The sequence below is a fragment of the Erinaceus europaeus genome, chromosome 6, assembly GCF_950295315.1.
Source record: "Erinaceus europaeus chromosome 6, mEriEur2.1, whole genome shotgun sequence".
NCBI lineage: Eukaryota > Metazoa > Chordata > Mammalia > Eulipotyphla > Erinaceidae > Erinaceus > Erinaceus europaeus.
In genome coordinates, this window is record NC_080167.1 from 17209815 (window position 1) to 17236939 (window position 27125).

The window sequence follows — 27125 nt, forward strand, 5'->3', positions numbered from 1 at the left end:
TGGGAAAAATAGCCTCCAGAAGCAGTGGATTCATAGTGCTGGTACCGAGCCCCAGTGATAACCCTGGAGTAAGAAAACAAGGGGCGGGGGGAAGAGAAAAAAGAAAAGAAACATGCTTGCCCCTTTTTTGTTTTTTTTTCTAAGTTCATGTGAATTAGATATTTAGATTCCATATGAGTGAAACCATTGGTAGTTGTTTCTACTCGTTACTTTGCTAAAAATAATCACATCCAGTTCCATTCACTTTGTCCCAAAGGATACAATATCATTTTTCTTTTTGTATTGCAGAGTAGTATTCCATGGAATACATATCCCAGAACTTATTTATTTTTATTTTTCTATTCATTTAATAGTGATTGACAAGGCCATAGGATAAGAGGGGTACAATTCCACACAATTTCCTACCAGATTTCTGTATCCCATTCCCTCCTTTGGAAGCTTTCCTATTCTTTATGCTTCTGGGACTATGGACCCAGGATCATTATGGAGTGTGGAAGGTGGAAGGTCTGGCTTCTGTAATTGCTTCCCCACTGGATGCGGGCCCAGAACTTCTTTGGCCAGTCATCTGTTGATGGAAGCTTCCACTCCGCACTAGGGTTATTGCTGGGACTTGGTGCCTACACAGTTCCACAGTTCCCAGTGGCTTTTTGTTTTTCTCTTTTTCTTTCTGTTTTTGATGGAGAACGAGAGACCCCCCCCTCCCCAGAGACAGAAGGAGACACATTGGCATCACTATGTCCCCACAGGTGGGGACTGGGAACTTGAATTTGTATCCTTGCACATGGTAACATGTGTGCTCTACTGGCTGTGCCACTGCCCAGCCCTCCCTTTCTGACTGATGTATGTCCTAGTAATGAGCCATGAGTCATAACGTGTGAGGCTTGAATTTAGTATGGGGCTTCCACACAGCCTGTATTTTATTCCCCAGGGTGTCGACCTCTGCTCATACATAAAGGCTTCCTCCTAGCACCCATTATATGGAGAGTTTTCATTTTTCATTTATTTATTTATTTTATTCCATATTATTTATTTTCATTTATTCATTCATTTATTTTCCCTTTTGTTGCCCTTGTTTTTTTTTAATTGTTGTTGTTATTGATGTTATCGTTGTTAGATAGGACAGAGAGAAATGGAGAGAGGAGGGGAAGACAGAGAGGGGGAGAGAAAGACACCTGCAGACCTGCTTCACTGCCTGTGAAGCGACTCCCCTGCAGGTGGGAAGCCAAGGGCTTGAACCCAGATCTTTACGCCGGTCCTTACACTTCATGCCACGTGTGCTTAACCTACTGCGCTACCAACTGACTCCCCACATGTATTTTTTATTGCCACTAGGGTTATCAATGGGGCTCAATACCTGCACTACAAATTCACCACTCCCAACAATCACTTTTTAATTTTTTTATATTTATTTATTTATTTTCCCATTTGTTGCCCTTGTTTTGTTGTTGTTGCAGTTATTGATGTCATCACTGTTAGACAGGACAGAGAGAAATCGAGAGGAGAGGCGAGACAGAGGGGTGAGAGAAAGATAGACACCTGCAGACCTGCTTCACTGCCTGTGAAGCGACTCCCCTGCAGGTGGGGAGCTGGAGGCTCGAACCGGGATCCTTAGGCTGTCCTTGCACTTCATGCCGTGTACACTTAACCCGCTGCGTTACCGCCTGACTACCCTTTATTTATTTATTTTTTTAAACCAGAGCACTGCTCAGCTCTGGCTTATGGTAGTGTGGGGATTGAACCTGGGTCACTTTTTTCATTTTTATTTTTATTTTATTTTATTCATTATTTATTTGTTTATTTATCTAGAGTTACCACTAATGCTTGGTGCCTGCACTAAGAATCCACTGCTCCTGGAGGTTATTTTTCCCATTTTGTTGCCTTAGTTGTAGTTGTTATTGTTATTTTTGTTATAGCTGTCGTTGTTGGATAGGACAGAAAGAAATCAAGAGAGGAGGGGAAGACAGAGAGGAGGAAAGATAGACACCTGCAGACCTGCTTCACTACCTGCAAAGGGACCCCCCCTGCAGGTGGGGAGCTGGGGGCTTGGACCGGGATCCTTACGCCGGTCCTTGCACTTCTTGCCATGTGTGCTTAACCCACTGCGCTACCACCCAGCCCCCTTTATTTTTATTTTTTAATTTTTTCTTTTCTATTTGATAGGACAGGGAGGAATTGGAGAACAGAGGGGGAGATAGAGAGGGAGAGAGAAAGAGAGATACCTGCAGACCTGCTTCACTACTCATGAAGTACCCTCCCTGCAGGTGGGGAGTGGGGGCTTGAACCCAGGTCCTTGTGTATGGTAACATGCATGCTTAACCAGACATACCACCACCTGCCCCCCCACCCCTGAGAGGTTTTTGTGTGTGTGTGCCATTTCTAGGGTATGCATGCTCCAGAATGATTTTTTCCCATATATATATATATATATATATATATAGAGAGAGAGAGAGAGAGAGAGAGAGAGAGAGGGAAGAACACGAACTAGACCACTGCATGGAAGCTTCCGCCAGTGATGTGGTGCTCCCATACAGTGTGCTAGGGGATTGAACCTGAGTTACACATGACCAAGCAGGTGTCCTCCTGGCTGAGCTACATCACTGACCCAGGTGTGCCCAGCTGTGAAGAGTTTTCTTTTTTTTTTTTTAACATTTATTTATTTATTAACTAGAGACAGAGAAATTGAGAGGGGGGGTGAAGATAGAGAGGGATCGAGACAGAGAGACACCTGCAGCATTGCTTCACCACTCGTGAAGCTTTCCCCCTGCAGGCAGGGACGAGGGACTTGAACCTTTGTCTTTGTGCACTGCAACACGAACACTTAACAGGGTGTGCCACCACCTTGCCTCTGAAGCATTTTCTTTTGCTTCCAGTTGTGGCTGTTTGTATATTTATGTTTGCCACCAGGGTTACCACTGGGGCTAAGTGCTTGCATGACAAATCCACTGCTCCTGGTGGCCATTTGTTTTCCTTCTTTTCCTTGATAGAGAAAAATTGAGGGATAAGGAGAGAGAGAAAGGGGTTGGGTGGTAATGCAGCGGGTTAAATGAACATGGTGTGAAGCGCAAAGACCGGTGTAAGAATCCTGGTTCTTGGGGCTGGGCAATATGCAGCGGGTTAAGTGCACAGGGATTAAGCACTCAAGTATCCCGGTTCGAGCCCCCGGTTCCCCACCTGCAGGGGGCGTCGATGCACAGGTGGTGAAGCAGGTCTGCAGGTGTTTATCTTTCTCTCCCTCTCTCTGTCTTCCCCTCCTCTCTCCATTTCTCTCTGTCCTATCCAACAATAATGAAAACAATAACAATAACAACAATGATAAACAACCAGGGCAACAAAAGGGGAAAAAATAGCCTCCAGTAGCAGTGGATTCGTACTGCAGGCACCAAGCTCCAGTAATAACCCTGGAGGCAATAAATACATAAATAAATAATTTAAAATAAAATAAAATAAGAAGAATCCTGGTTCAAGCCCCTGGCTCCCCACCTGCAGGGGAGTCGCTTCACAGGCGGTAAAGTAGGTCTGCAGGTGTCTGTCTTTCTCTCCTCTCCTCTCTGTCTTCCCCTCCTCTATCTTCCCCTCCTCTCTTCATTTCTCTCTGTCCTGTCCAACAATGACATCAATAACAACAATAATAATAACCACAGCAACAACAGAACAACTAGGGCAACAAAATGGAAAAAAAATAGCCTCCAGGAGCAGTGGATTCATGGTGGAGGCACCGAACTCCAGCAATAAACCTGGAGGCAAAAAAAAAAAAAAGAGAAAGAGAGACATCTATAACACTGCTCTACCGTTCATGAAGCTTCCCCCCTGCAGGTGGGAGCTCAGGCTTGAACCTGGGTCCTTGTGCTTGATGATGTGTGCACTCCACCCAATGTGTGTAGCCCTGTGTTTAAGCATTAAGCTGCGCTTTCTCTCTCTTCCCTCATGTCCTGAAAGGCGAGGGCACAGTCGTGTCTGCACTCACTCTGTTGTGGTGCCCACTGACCTGAGCAGGTGAGACTCTAAGGTGCCTAGAAGCCAGCTGACATCAACACTGTGTGTCCACAGATTTGGATGCTGGTCCAGAGAAAATGGATGTACCTGGAAAGCATCTTCATTGGGGGGGACATCAGATCACAGCTTCCAGAAGAGGCGAAGAAGTTTGACAACATTGACAGAGTCTTTAAAAGGGCAAGTGGCTGGCTTTTGTTTCTGTCACATGGGAGGAATAGAATTGATACACTCACTGTCATGGCTGCACACAGCCTTTTGTTGGTTAGTAAGTTTTATCCCGATTACTTACAATGTTAACCTGCTCAGCAAAAAGTTGTATTTGAACTAGCAAGACAGCTCACCTGGGAAGGTGTCTACGTTGTCATGTGCTTCCTTCCTTCTTTCCATCTTGGAGAGGGCTGCAGTGAATGTTCTGGTGTAAACACATCTGGAGGGGCAGCCATTGATTGAGGATGTGGGTTCGGGCACTGCAATAGTCATGGGACACCCTAGTGAGCAAAAGCAATAAGCCCCTTGCCCTGGGCAGCTGGAAACTGGAAATAGAGACAAAAAATCAGAAGGGGCGAAGGACATGCTCACTCAAGCATTTAGTAGCCTTTGCTAAAGGGCTGGACTCGGGGGGCTGGTGGCCACATTCTCTCCACACAGGGCTTTTGAGGCCCTGGCGAATGCCTCCCTGTGACAAGGCAGTGCTTCTCGGCCCTGCTTGATGCTGTCTTCTCCTCCTGCAGATCATGGGTGAGACCCTCAAAGACCCCGTGATCAAGCGCAGCTGTGAGGCCCCCAACCGCCTGACGGACCTGCAGTACATCAGTGAGGGCCTGGAGAAGTGCCAGAAGAGCCTCAATGACTACCTGGACTCCAAGAGAAACGCCTTCCCCAGGTTCTTCTTCATCTCCGACGACGAACTGCTCAGCATCCTGGGCAACAGTGACCCTCTCTGCGTGCAGGAACACATGATCAAGGTGGGCCCTGGGTCCCTGGGGGCACTGAGCATATGATCAAGGTGGGCCCTGGGTCCCTGGGGGCACTGAGCACATGATCAAGGTGGGCCCTGGGTCCCTGGGGGCACTGAGCACATGATCAAGGTGGGCCCTGGGTCCCTGGAGTGCTGGGCACATGACCCTGGTGGACCTTGGTTCTTCCATGGGAACATTTGTCTATAGATGTGGCTTTTTCCTCCCCAGACACTTCCTGTTCCCCCCCCCCCCCGAGGCTGTGAAGTGCTGCTGGGCTCCTACTGCAGCACAAGTCTGTGAAATACACCGTCCTCTGAATCCAGGACACCAGGACGGACTCTGGGTTCTTTGTTTACTCCACCCCACTCTGTCCCAAAACAATTTTTGTTTTGTTTTTCTAAACAAAGGACTATACATAAATGCACAAAAGACTCATAATAAGTGGAGAAACAATACAGGACAGTGATTTAGACTAAGAGAGACCCTGGAGTCAGATTGCCTGAGTTCAAATTCTGATTCTATGTGGATTTGCTGTGTAATCTTTGGCAAGTTACTTATGCTCTCTGGGCATCCGTTCCCTTTTTGTAAATGAGGATAAGCCCAATAGTTGCCTGTTTCAGTGTGATTATAAAGATGGAGTTAATTAATATTGATAAAGTACACAGATGAGCATCTACCTTACAATATTGGCTAAATAACCTCACCTACCACCCAGATTTGACACTTTTTACAGGTTAGTAGTATTTGTTTTGTGTGTTTGGTAAAATAAATTTGTCCACATAGAGCCAACAGTTTACAGTCCTTCCACATCTGAGAAACTGCTACTTAGTCTGTGTTTTCATTCATTTATATTAATGTATGTGTGTTCTGCTACACTATAGGGTGTGTGTGTGTGTGTGTGTGTGTGTGTGTGTGTGTGTGTGTGTAGGCATGTTCTGGGCATTGTAAGGTTTTCAGCGGCTTTCCTGGCCTCTTCCCACTAGATGGCAAGAGCAACCCCCCTCCTGCTGTGACAACCCCAGATGTTTCCAGATAGTGTTCATCTCCCTAGGGGCAAAGACAACACCGGTGTTATAGAGTAAGTCTGTTCATCCAAGACAGCCAAGCCTTTGGAGCTTGAGTTGAGTCTCCACCTTTCTTGTAATTAATGCAGACTCCTCCTCTCTCCGCCAACTAGGTTATCAGTGGGCTTGGTGCCTGAGTAACAACTCCACTGCTCCTTGTGGCATTTCCCCCCCCTTTTTTTTCTTCCCCTTTAGCTTTTCTTCCTTCCTTCCTTCCTAGGTAGGCAAGCATGCTTCCTCTGGGCTGGTTCGCTCACCCACCCTCCCTCCCTTTCTTTTTTTCCCTTTTTATTAGGACAGAGAGAAATTGAGAGAGGAGGGAAAGATAGAGAGGGAGGGAGAAAGAAAGACAATGCAGACCTGCTTCACTACTTGTAAAGCGCCCCCTATAGGTGTGTGTGTGTGTGTGTGTGTGTGTGTGTGTGTGTGTGTGTGTGTGTGTGTGTGTGGTGGCTCAAACCGGGATCCTTGTACAGGTCCTTGTCCTTCATACTATGTGCCAGTGTGCACTATGTACCCAGTGTGCCACCGCCTGACCCCCCCACACACCTTCCTCCCTCTCTCTCTCTCTCTTTATAGAGAGTGAGAGATATAGAGAGGGAGAGAAGAGATACCTGCAGCATTGCTCCACTACTCACAAAGCTTCTCTCCTGCAGGTGGGGAGGACTATAGACTTGAATCCAGGTCCCACTACCTAGCCCCTGCTGGTTGATTTGTTTATTCATTGACACAAGGGTTATTGTTGGGGCTTGGTGCTTACATGATGAATCCAGTGCTCACAGTAGCCATTTATTTTCTTATTTTTCTTTCTTTGATAGGACTGAGAGAGAGGTTAAGAGAGGAAGCTAGAGAGCGATCGAGCAAGTGAGAGATACCCACATCATTGCCTCACTGCTTGTGTAGCTTCTCCCCTGAAGGTGGGGACCAGGGGCTTGAACCTGGGTGCTTGTACATGGAAACATGTGTGGTTTGTAGGATGTGCTATCATATGCCTTCTTAAAACATGAGTCAGACTTTTCATTGCACCACAGAGTCCTAATTCCTCAGCCCTGGGGGTATGGGTGCCCCAGTCCCGCCTCCTGTGTGCAGCTAGCCCTCCTGTCCAGATCCTTCTCCTCCTGCTCTGGAATCGCAGGTGTGTTGTGGGAGTGCTCCTTCTGCTTCCTTCCTGCCTTCCTGCCTGCCTGCCTTCCTGCCTTCCTTCCTTCTTTCCTATCTTCCTACTCCTTTCTCCTTTTCTTTTCCCCTTCCCTTCCTTTTCTCTCCTTTTCCTTTCTTTTTTCCTTCCTCCTTCTTTTCTGTCTCTGTCTCTTTGTTTCTTCCCCCCCCTCTTTTTTCTGTCTTTCCAACCCACCAGAGACCTTTACGTCATGCCCAAAAGCCAAAGTCCCAGATGCCTTCTTGTGTCAACAGTGGAGTGAGCGGTCATCTGCCCATCTGGTCCTGGTGTGAGCTGGAGCAGTGGCGTGTGTGATGGAGCCCGTCCTCCCTCTGCTTGCAGATGTATGACAACATCGCCGCCCTGAGGTTTCATGACGGGGACAGTGGAGAAAAACTCGTGTCCGCCATGATCTCGGCTGAAGGGGAAGTCATGGAGTTCAGGAAGATCATCCGGGCTGAGGGCCGTGTGGAGGACTGGATGACGGCGGTTTTGCATGAAATGCGGAGAACCAACAGGCTGATCACCAAGGAGGCTATTTTCCGATACTGTGAAGACAACAGCAGGTGACGTGGGTGGGCGTGACTCCATCCTCTTAATAGTTCTACACAGTGGACTGGTCTAAAGGAGCTGCAAAGATAAGAGTGACACCCCAAACACGATCTGCTTGTCTTGCAACAGCTAAATGAGCTGCCTAAAAGATGAACTCATGGGCCCTGGATGGTGCACCTGCTTTGTCATGGGTGTGACCCGGGTTCGAGCCTGGCCCCACCACACCACACTGGGGGAAGCTTTAGGACTGCGGTGTCTGTGTTCTAGCTCTCTTCGTGTGCTGGGACCCTTACCATAAACCCTAGTTAGGTTCTAGATGTCTTGTGCAGTTTTTGCATTTTTATTTTATTTTTATATGAGTGCCAGAAAAATAGCTCACACGAGACACAGAGAAAAACCAGAGCTGCATTCTGCTAGATGTGGTGCAAGGGGTTGGACTGGGAACCTCAGGCCTGCAAGTCTGATGCTCTGCCAGCTGTGCACTGCAGAATCTTAATATGAGATGGCAGGTGGCAAAGTCTAAAAGACTGTTCCTGTTATATATACATATATACATATATACATATATACATATATACATATATACATATATACATATATACATATATACATATATACATATATACATATATACATATATACATATATACATATATACATATATACATATATGCATATATACATATATACATATATACATATATACATATATACATATATACATATATATATATATATTTTAAGGTGGAGATGAAGGGGCCAGGTAGTGGTACGTTCGGTAGAGTGCACATGTTACATTCAAACTCCTGGTCCCCACCTGCAGGGGGAAGCTTCATGTACAAGTGCTGCAGGTGTCTCTTTCTCTCCCTATCTCTCCTCTCTCTGTTTCTCTGTCTTTACCAAAACAGGAAAACAAAACAACAACAACAAAAAGATAGGGACAGACAGAGAGGGAAAGAGAGAGTAGAGTGGAGGGAGAGGACTATAGTGTCTGTATTCATAACACCAAAGCTTCCTTCAATGCGGTGGCAGCCAGACTTGAACATGGGTCTCATGCACAGCAAAGCAGCACACTATTCAAGTGAGCAGTTTTACCATCCCACTGTAGAAATTCTTTTAAACCTATTTGGCAATAAATTTGTCATTATTCAGATAATGGTTAATAAATAATTCAGTCACTTTTTCATAGCTCTGGTTCCATTGTGTGTTTTTTTTTTTAAGTATTATTTAGAAAAACAAAAGTTTGGGGGTAGATAGCATAATGGTTATGCAAGGAGTCTGTTGTGCCTGAAGCTCCAGAGTCCCAGGTTCAATCCCTAGCACCAGTATTATTAGCCAGAGCTGAGCAGTGCCCTTAAAAAGAAAAAAAGAAAAAGAAAAAGAAAAGTTTGCATCAAACATATTTCTAGCACTTACCAACTTTGGAAATTAGCATCTCTGTGATGGAAAGCCAAGTGGCTGAGACACACATGAAAAAGGAGAGCTTTTACTTGTCTTCAGGGATCTTTAAGTGAAAGTCAGAGTCACGCTCTCACTTTCTCACCCCTGAGTCTGGGCAACAGTAGAAGCAGAGTGATGGGACGTGGCACTGGAGAAGGTGTGCTGAACAAGGCAGCTCTGGTGGGGGCCAGACTGCTGTCACCTGTGAAAGCCATCGGATCACAAGGTCCAAGAGGTGGCTCAGTGGATAAAGTGTTGGATTTTTAGGCAGTGGTCTCCAGTTCCATCCCTGTCATTCCCTTGTTTCCTAAAGCATTGACTTTGTCTCCTTTAGTCCAGATCAGAGAAATGCATTGTCAAGGGGACCGAGTGGAGGGCCGGTCCCAGGAGAAACATCACAAAGGGGCACTTCTCCTTTAGGGTCGACTGGATGCTCCTGTATCAGGGGATGGTGGTGCTGGCCGCCAGCCAGGTGTGGTGGACCTGGGAGGTGGAAGATGTCTTCCGGAAGGTGCATCATGGTGAGAAGCAGGCCATGAAGGAGTATGGCAAGAAGATGCACCAGCAGATTGACGAGCTGGTCACTCGCATCACCTGGAATCTCAGCAAAAACGACCGGAAGAAGTACAACACAGTTCTCATCATCGACGTGCACGCCAGGGACATTGTCGATTCTTTTATAAGGGGCAGGTAAGGACATTTCAGAATGGAGTCTTTTCTCATTCTGTGCCTCCTTGCCCCGGACCCCTGTCTCTCCTTCACCTCCAACTCCTACCTCTCCTCACCAGCATTCTCGAGGCCCGTGAGTTCGAGTGGGAGAGTCAGCTGCGTTTCTACTGGGACCGGGAGCCAGACGAGCTGAACATCCGGCAGTGCACGGGCACCTTCGGCTATGGCTACGAGTATATGGGCTTGAACGGGAGGCTGGTCATCACGCCGCTCACAGACCGGATCTACCTGACCCTCACTCAGGTGACTACTGGCCTTAGCTCTTGTGCCTGTTGCTTGCCTCTGCTTATGTGACTAGTGTAGTGAGTGGAGCCTCGGAATGTGACCTTCTTTAGATACAGAGCTTTGCAGATTTAGTTAGTAAGGATGAGATCTTTCTGGGTAAGGGCCCTATATCCAAAGTCTGATGTCACTCTAAGAAGAAGAGAGGACCGAGACACACATAGTGAAGGGAGAGATTAGTTTGATGCAGCCACAAGCCAAGGATTGTGGAGTGCCAGCAGAAGCCACAGAGGCAATTTATAATGAGTTCTAATCATGTTCTTTGGGGGTTGGACTACTGCATGTTCAGGAGGCCCCTAAATAGTCCTCAGGGTTAATGATTTGCTGATAGGACTCTTAGAGCTCAGGAGAGTCTCAATGAACATGGCTACAACTTGCTATCACAGCTAGGGGACACAGATCAAAACCAGGAACAGGGAAAGGCACAGGGTGAGCCAGGTGAAGCCAGGCACAAAGCTTCAGCTGTGTACATATCTCTTGTTCCTTCCAGAAGGCTGAGTAGCAGGGTGCATAAAATACTATCTCCTAGGGATCTCATCAAACCTTAGTGTACAGGGCTTTTATGGGACACTGGTCACTTAGATGTGGGTGACCTTGGTCTCTAGCCCCTCTAGGAGTCCAGCTGTGACTAGGTATACCAAAGCTGTTAGACCGTAATTCATGCTGTTAGACCATCTTGCATCCCAAAGTTTCCAAGATCAACAAGGACCATCTTCTAGGGCAGAATATTCCAAGGGTTTAGAGATCTGTTCCTGGCATCTGGAGAGAAAAGACCAACCCTCTCTCTGGGCAGGGTTAACCTTTGACTGCAGAGATGAACATGTGTCCATGCCTATTCTGCTGGGACATTGTCTTCAGAGGGAGGCCCAGATCCCAGCACATTGCTTAGTCTATGCTCTGGGTCCTGTCTAGTAGGGGTACGAGTAAGTAGAAGTCACTGGAGAAATACATCAGTGTAGGACTGGGGAGATAGCATACTGGTTATGCAGAAGGCTCTCATGGCTGAGACACCAAAGATCCAAGGTTCAACCCTAAGCACCACCATAAAGCCAGAGCTGAGCAGTGCTCTGGTCTACTTTTTTCTCTCATTAAAATAAATAAATTAAAAAAATTATTTATTTATTCCCTTTTGTTGCCCTTGTTGTTTTATTGTTGTAGTTATTATTATTGTTGTTACTGATGTAATTGTTAGAGAGGACAGAGAGAAATGGAGAGAGGAGGGGAAGACAGAGGGGGAGAGAAAGATAGATACCTGCAGACCTGCTTCACCGCCTGTGAAGTGACTCCCCTGCAAATGGGGAGTCGAGAGCTCGTACCAGGATCCTTGTGCTTTGTGCCACTTGTGCTTAACCCGCTACACTACCACCCGACTCCCAGATTATTATTATTTTTTTTTACAAAAAAAAAACAGAATGTTGGGAATGGTGCCTGTGGGTTTCATTGATAAATATGCAGCCTGCATCTATTGTCACAATGCTGAACTGGGAAGTGGCACCAGTTTCTTCTGTGACTCAGACATCATCCGACTTGTTTTGGCTGCTTCTAACAGGCTCTGTCCATGTACCTGGGTGGGGCCCCCGCTGGCCCGGCAGGGACTGGCAAAACCGAGACCACCAAGGACCTTGCCAAAGCCTTGGGCCTGCTCTGTGTTGTGACCAATTGTGGAGAAGGCATGGATTACAAGGTAAGGTGTACTTCTGTCCTATCTTGCTAGGCAGGGGACTGGGAGAGGACAGGTGGGGTAGAAAACTATTCACCTGATTCACTTCCACGGGCCAGTGTTGGCTGGAAGAACACATTGGGAGGCCTTGTCCCCCACGATCTCAGAACTTGTGTGTATCTGCTTCCTTGGCAGCACATAGAACAAGACCCTCAAACCTGAAACTCCCAGAGCCAGGAGGATGGTGGGAGGACGGTGTAGATGAGTAAAGCAGTTGACAGGGGCAATAGAAAGTGCTGGGGATGTGGCCAACTGGGGGGTGTTGCTCAGTCTCCAGGGACCCCACTGTGCAGCTGTGGTTACTTGTGGCCACTTGGGAAAGTATGACCAGTACCACTAGGCTTTCTAGTGCTTCAAAGTGGAAGTCTAGCTTTTACATTAAAATGCCTGCTTTGTAAAGCTGCGCAAGTGGGAGCCAGCCTATGAAAGACCTCAGAAGTCTTGCCAGGGTGCCAGAGAGGTGGCTCAGTGGGCATAGTATGTGCAATCAATGCACAGTCCTGGGTTTGAGCCCCAGGATACATGAGAGCACCAGAGAAGACCCTGTGGATGGTAGTGTGCTGCTTGGGTATCTATTTTTCTGTCTGTCTTAAAAAATATGAGAAGAGAAATTGAACTGGGGAAGTGGCTCAGTGGTAGAGTGTATGCTCAAGGCCCTGGAACTGCATAAAATAGAAAAAAAAGTCTTTTTTTATTTAGTTATGTTTATTCTTTTTTTTTTTTTTTTTGCCTGTAGGGTTATTGCTGGGGCTTAGTGCTGTACCACAAATCCACTGCTCCTGGAGGCTTTTTTTCCCCTTTTGTTGCCCTTATTTTTTTTATTGTTGTGGTTACTATTATTGTTGTTATTGATGTCATTGTAGCTGGATAGGACAGAGAGAAATGGAGAGAGGAGGGGAAGACAGAGAGGGGGAGAGAAAGATAGACACCTGCAGACCTGCTTCACTGCTTGTGAAGCGACCTCCTTGCAGGTAGGGAGCTGGGGGCTTAAACCGGGATTCTTATACTGGTCCTTGTGCTTTGCACCATGTGCACTTAACCCACTGCACTACTGCCCAATCCCCGTTATGTTTATTCTTTTTGGGAGATATTTTTATTAATTATTTAATAGTGAGTTACAAAATTATAAGATAATAGGAGTGTAATTCTACACCATTCCCACCACCAAAGTTCTGTCCCCACCTCCCCTCCTCATGATAACCACCATAGTTCTCCCAAGGTCTTAGATATGGTCTGACTATAGAAAAAAATTAATTAAACAAAAAAGTCTTGGTTCTGGGGAGATAGCAAAATGGTTATGCAAAAAAAACCTTTCATGACCGAGGTATCATTGATTCTAAGTTCAGTCCCCAGCACCACATAAACCAGAGCTGAAGCAATGCTCTGAGGAAAAAAAGAAAAAAAAAAGGAAGAAAAGAAGGAAAGAGGAGTCTGGCGGTAGCACAGCGGGTTAGCCCAGGTGGCACAAAGCGCAAGGACAGGCGTAAGGATCCCAGTTCGAGCCCCTGGCTCCCCACCTGCAGGGGAGTCGCTTCACAGGCGGTGAAGCAGGTCTGCAGGTGTCTGTCTTTCTCTCCTCCTCTCTGTCTTCCCCTCCTCTCTCCATTTCTCTCTGTCCTGTCCAACAGTGACGACATCAATAACAACAACAATAATAACTACAAGAAAACAACAAGGGCAACAAAAAGGAATAAAATATTTAAAAAAAGAAAAAGAAAAGAAGGAAGCAAAGAGAAGAGCTCTTTCCAGAAAGATCTATGCATGGGTGGTGTGGCTGGCTGCTGCTTTCCCAGGCTGGTCATCATTGCTGGCACTTATTTAGAATGTGTCTCTATGAACATGTCACCTGCCACATACGAGATGAAAATTGCCCTTGTCCTGACCTCTCTCTCCATGCAGGCGGTGGGGAAGATTTTCTCTGGCCTGGCCCAGTGCGGGGCTTGGGGCTGCTTTGACGAGTTTAATCGGATCGACGCTTCAGTGCTCTCAGTGATCTCCTCTCAGATTCAGACAATCCGAAACGCTTTGATGCATCAGCTGACCACGTTCCAGGTGAGGAGTGGCAGAAGCCTGCCTGGAACATGTCTCCTATGGGAAATTGAGACATGGGTCAGGGGTCTCCAATGGATTTGGGAGACAAGATAGTGGCTTCTGTTTTGGGGGAGCATTAGCTATCTCCTAGGCTATCCTCTTGTTACTCTGACAACCTGTGCCTTGCAAAGATTTTCTGGTAGACCATTGAGATAAAAGCAAAATAGTACAGTCTCAGTGAGGAGCAAAAGTTGAGAGAGCCAAAGGGTAAAGGGACTCAATGTGCTGAGATTCTCAGCTAGAATATAGCTCAACTGGTAAATTGCACACTTCACCGTGTATGAGGCCCTGGGTTTGAGCCCCGGCACCATAGGGAAACACCACACAAAGGGAGGCTCCATAAATGGTGGATCTGTGCTGTGCTGTCTCTCCTCTCTGATTCTGTCCTAATCTGAAGTTAAAAGGAAAAAAAGGGGGGGTGATGGTGGCATGCCTGGTTCCATGCACACATTACAATGCATAGGACTTGGGTTCAACCACCTTTAGGGGAGAAACTTCTTTTTTTAAAAAAAATTATTTATTATTGGATTGAGACAGAGAGAAATTGAGAGGGGAGAGAGAGACAGAGAGACATCTGCAGCTCTACTTCACCACTTGTGAAGCTTTCCCCCTGCAGGTAGGGACCAGGGGCTTGAACCCAGGTCCTTGTTCACTATAGTGCGTGCACTTAACCAGGTGCGCCACCACATGGTCCCAGGGGGTAACTTCTTGATTGGTGAAATAGTGCTTCAGGTCTCTGTCTCTGTCTCTCTCTCCTTCCCTTTCAATTTCTCTCATTCTCTCTCCAAAATAAGTAAATAAATAAAAGAAGAAGAAGAAGAAAATCCACTTGGAGCGGTAGAATTGAGCTGGTGAGAAACCATTAAAAAAAATCATGATTTTCCCTTGGTTAATGCGTGGGGCACCTAGGAGAAATGCTGCCTTGCAGGATGCAGAGGTGGGATTCTGGAGGATGGATGGCCACCTTGCCCCCGGGCACCCTGGTTGTGGTGGAGACGGAGTGGAATGAGGGGCGACTGTGAGCGTGAAGGGAGACGAGCTTTGTGGAAAGTGTTCTGTTGGGCACTCTCTCACATGGGTCTCACCCACATCCAAGTTTGCTCAAGCTGAGAGGCCTTTGGTTCAGAGCAGGGTTTGGGGGAACCTCCCCCTACCCCCCAGAACACTCAGACCAGAAGCACCCAGGAAGGGAGGTGAGCGGCCACGCAGCGTGACCCTCCCCTCTTGTCTTGCTCCCTAGTTCGAAGGACAGGAGATCTCCCTGGACTCGAGAATGGGCATCTTCATCACCATGAACCCCGGCTACGCGGGCCGCACGGAGCTGCCCGAGTCGGTGAAGGCGCTCTTCCGGCCGGTGGTGGTGATCGTGCCCGACCTGCAGCAGATCTGCGAGATCATGCTCTTCTCTGAGGGCTTCCTCTGGGCCAAGGTGAGCCCGCCCGCCCACAGCCTGGCATCCACAGAGGCCTGCTGTCTCTGGTGTTTCATTGCTTTTTTGTTTGTTTGTTTGTTTTGTTTTTTTCTTCTCTTGTTCTTTTCTCTAAATGACACCTCTTGTCTCCAGAGATCAAGATGGAGCCACAGAAGAAGTTAGAAAAAAAAAAATCATTACTTTTATTTTGGGACACTGTGACTCACAAGAAGTGGCAAATGTGTGCAGCCCAGAGTTCCCGAGTGCCCTCACTCAGCCTCCCGCCCTATCACATCTTACACACCTGCCAGGAGAGTGAAGTGGCCACACTGACAGTAGCTCAGCTGCAGGCCTGCTGGGATTGCCAGCAGGTTTTATGTCCTCTCTGGCCTGTGCTTGGTGCTTTGTGTCCCATGTGTTATAAGTGTACAATTGCTCAGGTCAGAATAAACAACAGGTATACTTATAGTATGGTCACTATAATTGAAAAAGTTGAATGAGTTTTATTCTTTTTAAAATTTTAATTCAATTTATTTTTTTATTTTTTATTATCTTTATTTATTTATTGGATAGAGACAGCCAGAAATCAAGAGGGAGCGGGAGATAGAGAGGAAGAGAGAAACCTACAGCCCTGCTTCACCACTCACAAAGTTTTCCCCCTGCAGATGGGGACTAGGGGTTTGAACCTGGGTCCTTGAACATTGTAACATGTGTGCTTATCCAGGTGTGCCACCACCTGGCCCCAGTTTCATTCTTTTTTTAAAAAAAAATTCTTTATTGGGAGATTAATGTTTTACATTTGACAGTAAATACAATAGTTTGTACATGCATAACATTCCCCAGTTTTCCATATAACAATGCAACCCCCACTAGGTCCTCTGTCATCAGTTTTATTCTTTAAATCTAAGAGTTTCCCCATTTTTAAGTCAAGCCATGCAATTTTATGAAGGGCCATGTGCTTTTAAATTGGTTCCTCATTTTTCCCATGGCAAGGCAAAGCAACTGCCCTGTTATTTCTAGTAGGAAAAAGACTGTCATTTTCTTCTCTACTTTTATGCCGTGTGTTTGACTGTGTGTGTGTTTGTATGTATGTACACTCATGTGTGCACGTAAGCATGTATGTAATACTTCTTTCAGATCATTCATTTACTTTCATAATCTTTTTATTGAAAAGACGCTGGCCAAAAAGATGACAGTTCTGTATAAGCTGGCTCGGGAGCAGCTCTCCAAACAGCATCACTATGATTTTGGACTCCGAGCGCTGAAGTCAGTGTTGGTGATGGCTGGGGAGCTGAAGAGGGGCTCCCCTGAACTGAAAGAGGTAGGCATGGGTAGTGGGCGAGAAACCCTCTTAGAAACAGAGCGTGAGGCCGCATGTTTGATAGAAGGCAGAAAGTGCTGCGAGTACAAGCTGCAGAGAGGCAGGAGCCTCAGGCAGGTGGATAGAGCTCTGCTCTAGAGCAAGTCTGTGGGAAAGAAACCTGATGGGTCCTTCCACTCAGAGTGTTCTGTCCTGCCCAGGACGTGGTGCTGATGAGGGCGCTTCGGGACATGAACCTGCCCAAGTTTGTGTTCGAAGACGTCCCTCTTTTCCTCGGTTTGATTTCTGATCTGTTCCCGGGGCTAGACTGCCCGCGCGTTCGCTACCCCGATTTCAATGATGCTGTGGAGCAGGTGCTGGAGGAGAATGGCTACATCGTCCTCCCCATCCAGGTAAAGCCATGCTGGATGGCGTGTGTGTGTGTGTGTGTGTGTGTGTGTGTCTGTGTGTTGGGGGGTGCTCACTGCTTGCCTCTGGGGTCCTTTCCATTCTTTTGTTTCCAGTTCTCTACAGTGCAGACTTGGTTAGGGCCAGCAGGCTGGTTGACCTGGGAGGACACCTGCTCTGCCACGGGCTCACGACCCAGGCTAGAGCCAGCCTCCCTGCCCTGGGGGAGCCTCGGTGCTATGGCGTCCTTCCTCTTTCTCGGTGTCTCCGTCTGTCTTTTTACTTTTTTCTTAAAGATCTATTTACTTATTTATTTATTTGTTTATTTATGAGAGAGAGTAGGACAGAGTAAAGCAGAGCACCATTCTGGTATATTCGACGCCGGGGGTCAAACTCAGGATCTCATGCTTGAGAGTCCAACATTCTCCACTGAACCCCATCCTGAGCCGCTGTCTGTATCTTTCCCCATGAAGAAGTTGACTGGAAGTGGTGAAACAACTCCTGGTGACAACAACAAACTAGGGTGAAAATAAACAGCACATAAAATGTATCATCTTAACAACTTTCCCATTTTTTTTACATTTAAAATCAGCTTTTATTTTTATTTTTTTTAATTTCCTTATTGGGGGATTACTCTTTTACATTTGACAGTAAATACAATAGTTTGTACATGCATAATATTTCTCAGTTTTCCACATAACAATATAATTCTCACTAGGTCCTGTCATTCTTTTTGGACCTGTACTCTCCCCCCCTAGCCCCCCGCCCACCCCAGAGTCTTTTACTTTGGTGCAATAAATCAACTCCAGTTCAGGCTCTACTTGTGTTTTCTCTTTTGATCTTGTTTTTCAACTTCTGCCTGAGAGGGATCATTCCATATTCATCCTTCTGTTTCTGACTTATTTTACTTAACATTATTTCTTCAAGCTCCATTCAAGATGGGCTGAAAATGGTAAAGTCACCATTTTTAATATTTGAGTAGTATCTATCTCTCTCTCTCTCTCTCTCTCTCTCTCTCTCTATATATATATATATATATATATATATATACTACAACTTGCTCAGCTACTCATCTGTTGTTGCTTCCAGGTTTTGGCTATTACAAATTGTGCTGCTAAGAACATATGTCTACACAGATCTTTTTGGATGGGTGTGTTGGGTTCCTTAGGATATATTCCCAGGAAAGGAATTGCAGGATCATAGGGTAGGTCCATTTCTAGCCTTCTGAGAGTTCTCCAGTCTGCTCTCCATAAGGATTGGACCAATTTACATTCCTACCAGCAGTGCAGGAGGGTTCCTTTGACCCCAAAAACCTCTCCAGCATTTGTTGCTGCTACCTTTTCTGATGATGTATGACATTCTCAGAGGAGTGAAGTGGTATTTCATTGTTGTCTTTATTTGCATTTCTCTGACAATCAAAGACTTGGAGCATTTTTTCATGTGTTTCCCAGCCTTCTGGATCTCTTCTGTGGTGAATATGCTGTCCATGTCTTCTTCCCATTTGTGGATGGGTTTACTTGTCTTCTTGTTGTTGAGTTTGGCAAGCACTTTATATATTTTGGTTATTAGCCTCTTGTCTGATGTATTGCATGTAAAGCTCTTCTCCCATTCTGTGAGGGGTCTGTTGGTTTAGGTATTGGCTTCTTTTGCTGTGCAGAAGCTTTTTAAAAAATATTTATTTATTTATTTATTTTGTTGCCCTTGTTGTTTTGTTGTTGTAGTTATTATTGATGTCATTGTTGTTGGATAGGACAGAGAGAAATGGAGAGAGGAGGGGAAGACAGAGAGGGGGAGAGAAAGACAGACACCTGCAGACCTGCTTCACCGCCTGTGAAGTGACTCCCTTGCAGGTGGGGAGCCGGGGGCTCGAACTGGGATCCTTCCGCTGGTCCTTGTGCTTAGCGCCACCTGCGCTTAACCCGCTGTGTTACCGCCCGACTCCTGCAGAAGCTTTTTAATTTGATGTAGTCCCATAGGTTTATACTTGCCATAGTCTTCTTTTTAATTGACTTTGTTTTACTGAAGATGTCTTTAAAATTTATGCAGAAAAGAGTTTTGCCAATATTTTCCTCTAAGTGACTGATAGTTTCTGGTCTGACATCCAGGTCCTTGATACACTTGGAATTTACTTTTGTGTTTGGTGAAATATAATGGTTCAGTTGCATTCTTCTGCATATTTCAACCCATTTTTTCCCAACACCATTTGTTGAAAAGACTCTGCTTTCCCCATTTAATAGCCTGGGCACCTTTGTCAAAGATTAGATGTCCATAGGTGTGGGGGTTTATTTCTGGACTCCCAAATCTATTCCACTGGTCAGTGTATCTGTTCATGTACCAAGCAGTTTTGATTACAATGGCCCTATAATACAATTTGAGATCTGGGAGTGTGATGCCTCCAATTCTGTTCTTTCTTCTCAAGATTGTTTTGGCAATTCTAGGTATTTTCTGGTTCCAGATAAACATTTGTAGCATTTGTTCTGTTCTCTTAAATAATGTGGTTGGGATTTTGATGGGGATAGCATTAAATCTGTATATGGCTCTGGGTAGTATATTCATTCTTATCATGTTAATTCTTCCAATCCAGGAACATGGAATATCTTTCCACTTCTTTGTGTCTTTTTCTTTTTTTTTTTGAGTAGTGACTCATAATTTTCAGTATACAAGTCTTTCACTTCTTTGGTTAGGTTTTTTCCTAGATATTTTATTGTTTTTGTTGCTATAGTAAAAGGAATTGATTTCTGGATTTCAGTTTCTTCTAACTTAGTGTTTGCCACTAGGTTTGCCACTTAGAGGAATGCCACTGACTTTTGAATGTTAATTTTGTAGCCTGACACCTTACTGTATTACCTGATGATTTCCAAAAGCTTCTTGCTGGATTCCTTAGGCTTTTCTATGTATACTATCATGTCATCTACAAATAGGAAGAGTTTGACGTCTTCTCTTCCAATCTGTAACCGTTTAATTCCTTGCTCCTGCCTGATTGCTATGGCAAGAACTTCCAACATTATGTTGAATAGTAATAGTGTTAGTGGGCAGCCCTGTCTAGTACCTGATCTGAGTGGAAATGCTTCCAGTTTTTCACCATTGAGTATGATGTTGGCTGTAGGTTTGCTATATATAGACTCCACTATCTTGAGAAATTTTCCATCTATTCCCATTTTTTGTAGTGTTTTGATTATAAAGGGATGTTGCATTTTGTCAAAGGCTTTCTCTGCATCTATTGATATGACCATGTATTTTTGGTCTTGCTTTTATTGATGTAATGGATCACGTTGATTGGTTTATGTATATTAAACCAACTTGGCATCCTTGGCATCCATTTGGTCATGATGAACAATCTTTTTAATACACTGTGTATCCAGTTGGCTAGAATTTTGTTCAATATGTTAGCATCTTTATGTTCATCAGAGATACTGGTCTGTAGTTTTCTTTTTTTGGTTGTGTCCCTGTCTGCTTTTGGTTATCAGAGTGGTGCTGGCTTCATAGAAGCTGGAAGGGAGTATTCCTGTGTCTTTAATCTTCTGGAAGATTTTTAAAAGTAGCAGTATTATTCTTCCTTGAAGATTTTGTAGAATTCATTTGTAAAACCATCTGGTCCAGGACTTTTATTTTTGGGAAGGTTTTTGATAACTACTTCAATTTAGTTGCCTATGATGGGCCTGCTCATATTGCCTAGTTCCTTTTTATTTAATTTTGGAAGTTCGTACGTACCTAAGAAATCATCCATTTCTTCCAGGTTCTCTAGCTTGGTGGCATATATAGTTGTTTATAGAAGCCTCGCATGATATGTTGAATTTCTGCAGTGTCTGTTGTGATATCTCCTCTTTCACTTATGATCCAATTTATTTGGGTCTTCTTCCTTTTTTGTTTTGTGAGTCTGGCTAAAGGTTTGCCAATTTTGTTCACTCTTTTGAAGAACCAACATTTACTTTTGTTGATCTTTTGTATGGTTTTCTTGTTTTCAGTGTTATTGATTTCTGCCCTAACTTTAGTGATTTCTGTCCTTCTGGTTTAGGTTTCCTTTGTTCTTCTTCTAGGTCTTTAAGGTACACAATCAGGTTGTTTATTTGTGCTTTTTCTTGTTTCCTTATGTGTGCTTGTATAGCTATGAACTTGTAAAATGATATAGTCACTTCCAAAAAGAACCTGACAGTTCCTTAAAGAGTAAACATAAAATTACCCCCTGACTCAGCAATTCCCTCCTAGGTTTATGCCTGTGAGAAATGAGTACATACGCCGTCATACAAGCCTGCACATGAGTGTTCAGCTCAGTGCTATTCACAATACCCAAAGAGTGGAAGCCAAGCATGTGCCCATCAATATATGAGTGAACACACAAAGTATGATTTCTACAGGGGACGTTCTCTCCATATGCTGGAGTACCCCATGCAGCAGAATATTACTTGGCTGGAAAGAGGAATGAAGTACTGATACATACAACAGCAGTGGAAGAACCTGAAAAACATCACGTAAAGTGAAAGAAACTAGACACTAAAGATCGTACACAGGGGATGGGGAGGTGGCTTAGTGGGTGGAGAGCAGGACTTGTATGCCTGAGACACCAGGTTTGATCTCCAGCTCTGAATATGCTGGAGCTGAAGGTGCTTCGGTCTCATTCTTTTTCTCTCTCACTCTAAAAAAATATTTTTAAGGAGGTGCCTGGTGGTAGTGTACCAGATTAAGAGCACATATTACAAAGTGCAAGGACCCACACAAGGATCCCTGTTCAAGCCTCCCCCCACCTGCAGGGGAGTTGCTTCACACTGGTGAAGCAGGTCTGCAGGTGTATGTCTTTCCTCCCCCCCCCCCCGTCTTCCCCTCCTCCTCTCTCAATTTCTCTCTGTCCTATCAAAAAAAAAAAAAAAAGAAAAAGAAAAAGTGGCCTCAAGGAGCAGTGGATTCATAGGCCAGCACCAAGCCCCAGCAATAACCCTGGAAGCAAAAAAATATATATTTTAAGATGACATAGTATATGTTTCCATTTGCATCCTTCCACTTATATGTGGAGAACAGGCCCTTCCAAGACTAAGAGTAAATTGATGATTGCCAAGGGCTGGGGGACATGCACTTGGGTGAGATGACGAGACTGGTCCAGGATTCTTGGGGGGAGGGTGGGGAAGGTGGTGAAAATGATCAAAAAGTAAATGCAGGGATGGTTTTTCATAAGCTCACAAACACACTAAAGCCATTAAATTGTACCGTGAAAGCAGGTGGGTTGTCCGGTACATGAGCTTTAGTTCAGTAAAGGTGTGTATGTGTGTTTAAAAAATATTTCACCCCAGCTTAATGTTTGCCCCACAGGTGGATAAGGTGGTTCAGATGTTCGAGACCATGCTAACCCGCCACACAACGATGGTGGTGGGGCCTACAGGAGGGGGAAAGTCTGTGGTCATTAACACTCTGTGCCAGGCCCAGACCAAGTGAGTGAGACCCCTGGGGGGCTGGCTTGCTGGGTGGCTTCAGCAGAAGTAGTTGATGGTGGTCTTAGTTCTGTTTGCTCTCTAGGATGCTGGAGGGTAAGCTTCTCCCAAACACTGTTTAAACCAAGAGCACTGGGGCCAGGTGGTGGCACACCTGGTTAAGCACATACACTACAGTGTACAGGGACCCAGGTTCGAGCCCCTGCTTCCCACCTGCAGGGGGAAATCTTCACAAGTGGTGAAGCAGGGGTGCAGGTGTCTCTCTGTCTCTCTCTATCATTGTCTCCCCTCCCCTCAGTTTCTCTCTGTCTCTAATAATAAATAAATAAATAAATAAATAAATAAATAAAGCATTTCCCTTAAAAAATAAAAAATAAACCCAGAGCACTTCACTTCTTCCTTGCTGGTTTAACGAGCATTTCAGAAGGCAAGGCTGTGGCACTTCTGTGCTTCAGATCATGAATTTTTCACAAACTATCTCATCTAGCTATCTTGAAAATTAACTTCTTTGAGTCATGTTCTCTTGATGTCCTTTAAAGTTAGCCAGGACACTAGCCTTTGACTAAAAAGAGCTTCTAACTTTTCACTTCTCTCCTTAGCAGTAGATCCTGGTCCTTCAGCAAAAGTCCAAATAAGGCCTTATACCCTTTGTGACTTTAGTATTTTTACACAGTCTATGGAGCCCACAACATTTCCAATTCAAACCTCCTTTGTTTGGGTTGGAATGCTTTCATTTGGTGTAAACCATGAATGGTGAGTGGGAAGCTTGTCTGACTGCTTTTTAAATTTTGGATAGATTCCCAAACATCTAACTCAAGTCAAAGAGTTAAATACAATGAATGGCCTCACAGAGGCTTTCCCCCACCCCCAACACTGCTCAGCTCCACCTTTTGGTGGTGTGGGCAATTGAACCTGGGACTTTGGAGCCTTAGGCATGAGAATCTCTTTGCATAGCTATTATGCTATCTGGACTTATATTTGAGAAGTCCCAGGTTAAGTCCTGGCACCAATAGCCCGAGCTGAGTGGTGCTGTGGTCAAAAGTCCAGACATCGAGTCCTCTGCATCAGTGCCCTAACTTGTCTCCCTAATGGATTTAGCCAGCCTGCACCACATCTAAAGCTTCTGCTTTGATTTAGACTTGGAACGATGACAAAGTTGTATATCCTGAACCCCAAAGCTGTGAGTGTGATAGAACTCTATGGCATCCTGGACCCCACCACCCGAGACTGGACAGATGGGGTGCTGTCAAACATTTTTAGGGAGATCAACAGGCCGACAGATAAGAAGGAGCGGAAGTGAGTATCTTTGGAAGAAAATAAAATGTAGCCTGGTAGTTGGTGAAACATTATGAACAGGCAAGAGGGTATATCGTGTTGTCCATTCAGGTTTGCACAGCAACAGACTTAAGTCCAGGTCCAAGGCTCTGCTCGGATCGGCATTTTCTTGTCATGTCAGTGCTTTTTCTGCACTATCTCAGTCATACTCCTTTCTGTGATTGTTCCAAGTTTGCCACTGAGGAAACTGAGGCTAGGGAGGGTGGGGGACTTGCCCACAGTCCAGGGATCTGAACTTGGACTGTATGACTTTGAGCCCTTAGACTCAGCCACCAGCTCAGGCTGCGTTATCCCTCCACCCCCCAAAGTGGGTCAAGGAAAGGCAGCAGAGTGTCTTGGAGAGTCTTCTAGAACCTGGGACTCACTTTTCTCTGGTGACTGCAGGTATATTTTATTTGATGGTGACGTAGATGCTCTGTGGGTGGAAAACATGAATTCTGTGATGGATGACAACAAGCTGTTGACCCTGGCCAATGGTGAGCGTATTCGACTTCAAGCACACTGTGCTCTTCTCTTTGAGGTAAGTAGTGGTACAAACCACTTTGAATATATATTCTCCTTTCAATTAAATTTTTACAGTGAGCACAACTCTTTGTCTCCACAGTCCTCCCTCTCTACTGTATAGCAGAGGCAACTTCTTCTCACTCTTGAGTTATTTCTTGTTTGGTTACCACAGAATCTACAAGTGGCATGTTTAGTGTGTTATTACTGCTTTTGTAAACTTTATATTTATCTAGTGACTGGTGGCTATTAAGGGGAGGCTTCCTCTTTTGTACCACTGTCCTATTCCCCCTCCTCAAAACATTGTGTTGCTGAATCGGGCCAATAAGTAGCATTTACACTATTATGAATATAGAAACATATACTGCAGGGAGTCTGGCAGTGGTGCACCCGGATAAGCACACATATTATTATGCACAAGGATGCAGGGTTGAGCCCCAGCTCCCCACCTGCAGGAGGGATCATTCACAAGCTGTGAAGCAGGTCTGCAGGTGTCTATCTTTCTCCCTCCCTCGCTATTAGTTGACTGAACTCTGTCTTTTTTTTCATAGAAAAAAGAGATGGAGGCATATATGTTAATGTTACTAGTTTAAACACCCATGTACTGGTTTTATACCATTTGATTTCAACTCTGTTTAAAAAAAAAATAAAGATGAAAGGCTGAAAGGAAAATACTCCCAAACAACGTTTATCTGTTGGGGTAGAATCTTGGATACTTTATTTTATTCTTTATATTTTTCTATTTTGGACAGATATTTTATAAATTATTAACTGTCTAGTATAAGAAAATTTTTAATGTGTTGGTGGGGGGTACTGAACCTGAGACTTTGGAGCCTCAGGCATGAGAGTTTCTTTGCATAACCATTATGCTATCTCCCTCACCAGTATAAGAAAAATTTTAAATGGTGTATCTAGTGTATAAAAATCTTTCTATGGGGAGTCGGGCGGTAGCGCAGCGGGTTAAGCGCACATGGCGTTAAGTGCAGGGACCGGCATAAGGATCCCGGTTCAAGCCCCCAGTTCCCCACCTGCAGGGGAGTCGCTTCACAGGCGGTGAAGCAGGTCTGCAGGTGTCTATCTTTCTCTCCCCCTCTCTGTCTTCCCCTCCTCTCTCCATTTCTCTCTGTCCTATCCAACAATGACAACATCAGTAACAACAATAACTACAACAATAAAACAACAAGGGCAACAAAAGGGAATAAATAAATATTTTTAAAAAATCTTTCTATGATCAGCTTAGGTGTTCAAATTAGAAATCTCAGGAAAGGCCTTTAGTCAGGTATTACCATGGTGAACAGCTGTGGGCATGACTGCCTTTGTTTACTTGCCAGGTTGGAGACTTACAGTATGCCTCCCCTGCAACCGTGTCTCGATGTGGAATGGTTTATGTGGATCCTAAAAACTTGAAATATCAACCATACTGGAAAAAATGGGTTAATGGGATACAGAGTAAGGTAAAGATTATTTTTATAATGAACTTCAGTTATTAGTGTTCATGTTCCCTTGAATAAGTAAAACCCAGAGGGATGTTTATCACTGAAGACCAGCCTTTGACTTTCTCCTCCCTATGATTTTTTTTAAGTTTTATTTATTTTTTAATAAGAAAAATATAGAAAAGGGGGGGGAGAGAGACAGCGAGAGGGAGAGAGACTGAGGCCATAGCACTGTTCAGCTCTGGCTTATGGTGGTGTTGGTGATTGACCCTCGGGCCTCAGATCCTTAGGCACTGAGGTCTTTTGCAGAACCATTGTGCTGTCTCCCCAGGCTTCTCTGATCTTGAGCTTAAATTTAATTGTTAATAAACTGGGTGAAAATGTGAAAGACATTCTTATTAGAGCTCCAGATAATTAACAGCTGGTGTTATCGGCAACAGTTTTGCTAGTCCATACCAGAAACTGACAGTCTGTTTGTTTTCATAAAATTTAGAGAGTAAATATTTTAGGCTTTGTGGGTCATGTGATTTCTTCTGTAACTACTTTGTCGCTGTGGGATGAGAGTCTTGATGGTAGATGAATGGGCCTACCTTTTGTCCCAATACAATTTTAATTTAAAAAAATTAATCAGAAAATCAGATGGCAAGCCAGATTCCTGGTCCGGCTAAGCCTCACTGTTGCACGTCTCGCCTCAAGGAGGTGCCCAGCAGCCCCCTTTTTGCTGATTAGATGAATGTAGTACGTGACTGAGATCTGATGGCTTCAGTTGACCTCAAGCCATGTGATACATCACATGGCTGCTCAGAAGCTTGTCTCATCTTAACAGGTTTCATGGAAAGATACAGATATTGCAGACCTGACCACACCCAGGGCTTCACAGCCACATTCTCAAAGGGATTCAGGAGACCTGGGTGTGCATCTGGAAGGGCTGCCAGATTGGTGGTGAACGGGAAACCAGGAACACCAAGGGGAATTTGGCACTGTGCTATGGGCGAGAGCTTCCTAAGGACCCGTGCAATCACTGGTGGTCCCTGATACCTGCGTAGGGAGGGGGTTCTCTCCACTATGCTGTGCTCTGCACCGAGTGAGTCTGGCCAGGCCACTTCAACTCTGAGACAATCAGCCTTTCTCAGAAATTGAGGGGACCTGTTAGCCCACTTTTCATGGAGACTCTATGGTGGTGAAATAAACTCTTCACAGTGAAATGAAAGTACATTGTAAAGAGCAGCCATCTGCACAAGCACAAGGCCCTAGTAGCAGGGCTTTCCTCTCCTCCTTCTCTTCCTTCTCCTCTTCCTCCTTCTATCATTTTATTGGGAGGTTATGGC

At 45.0% G+C, this 27125-nt stretch overlaps 1 protein-coding gene across 1 annotated transcript in view; it reads left to right on the plus strand.

Annotated features, from left to right (window-relative positions):
• The window catches only part of DNAH10 (dynein axonemal heavy chain 10), a 131301-nt gene that overhangs the window by 53771 nt on the left and 50405 nt on the right, over positions 1 to 27125 (plus strand). Inside the window, exons 26-39 of the mRNA XM_060193269.1 lie at positions 4048 to 4170; positions 4725 to 4958; positions 7518 to 7741; positions 9588 to 9857; positions 9956 to 10139; positions 11728 to 11862; positions 13798 to 13950; positions 15230 to 15418; positions 16575 to 16721; positions 16922 to 17113; positions 22410 to 22528; positions 23666 to 23824; positions 24248 to 24383; positions 25696 to 25818. Coding sequence (XP_060049252.1) covers positions 4048 to 4170; positions 4725 to 4958; positions 7518 to 7741; positions 9588 to 9857; positions 9956 to 10139; positions 11728 to 11862; positions 13798 to 13950; positions 15230 to 15418; positions 16575 to 16721; positions 16922 to 17113; positions 22410 to 22528; positions 23666 to 23824; positions 24248 to 24383; positions 25696 to 25818 — 2388 coding nt within the window. The remainder of the gene's footprint in view (positions 1 to 4047; positions 4171 to 4724; positions 4959 to 7517; positions 7742 to 9587; positions 9858 to 9955; positions 10140 to 11727; positions 11863 to 13797; positions 13951 to 15229; positions 15419 to 16574; positions 16722 to 16921; positions 17114 to 22409; positions 22529 to 23665; positions 23825 to 24247; positions 24384 to 25695; positions 25819 to 27125) is intronic.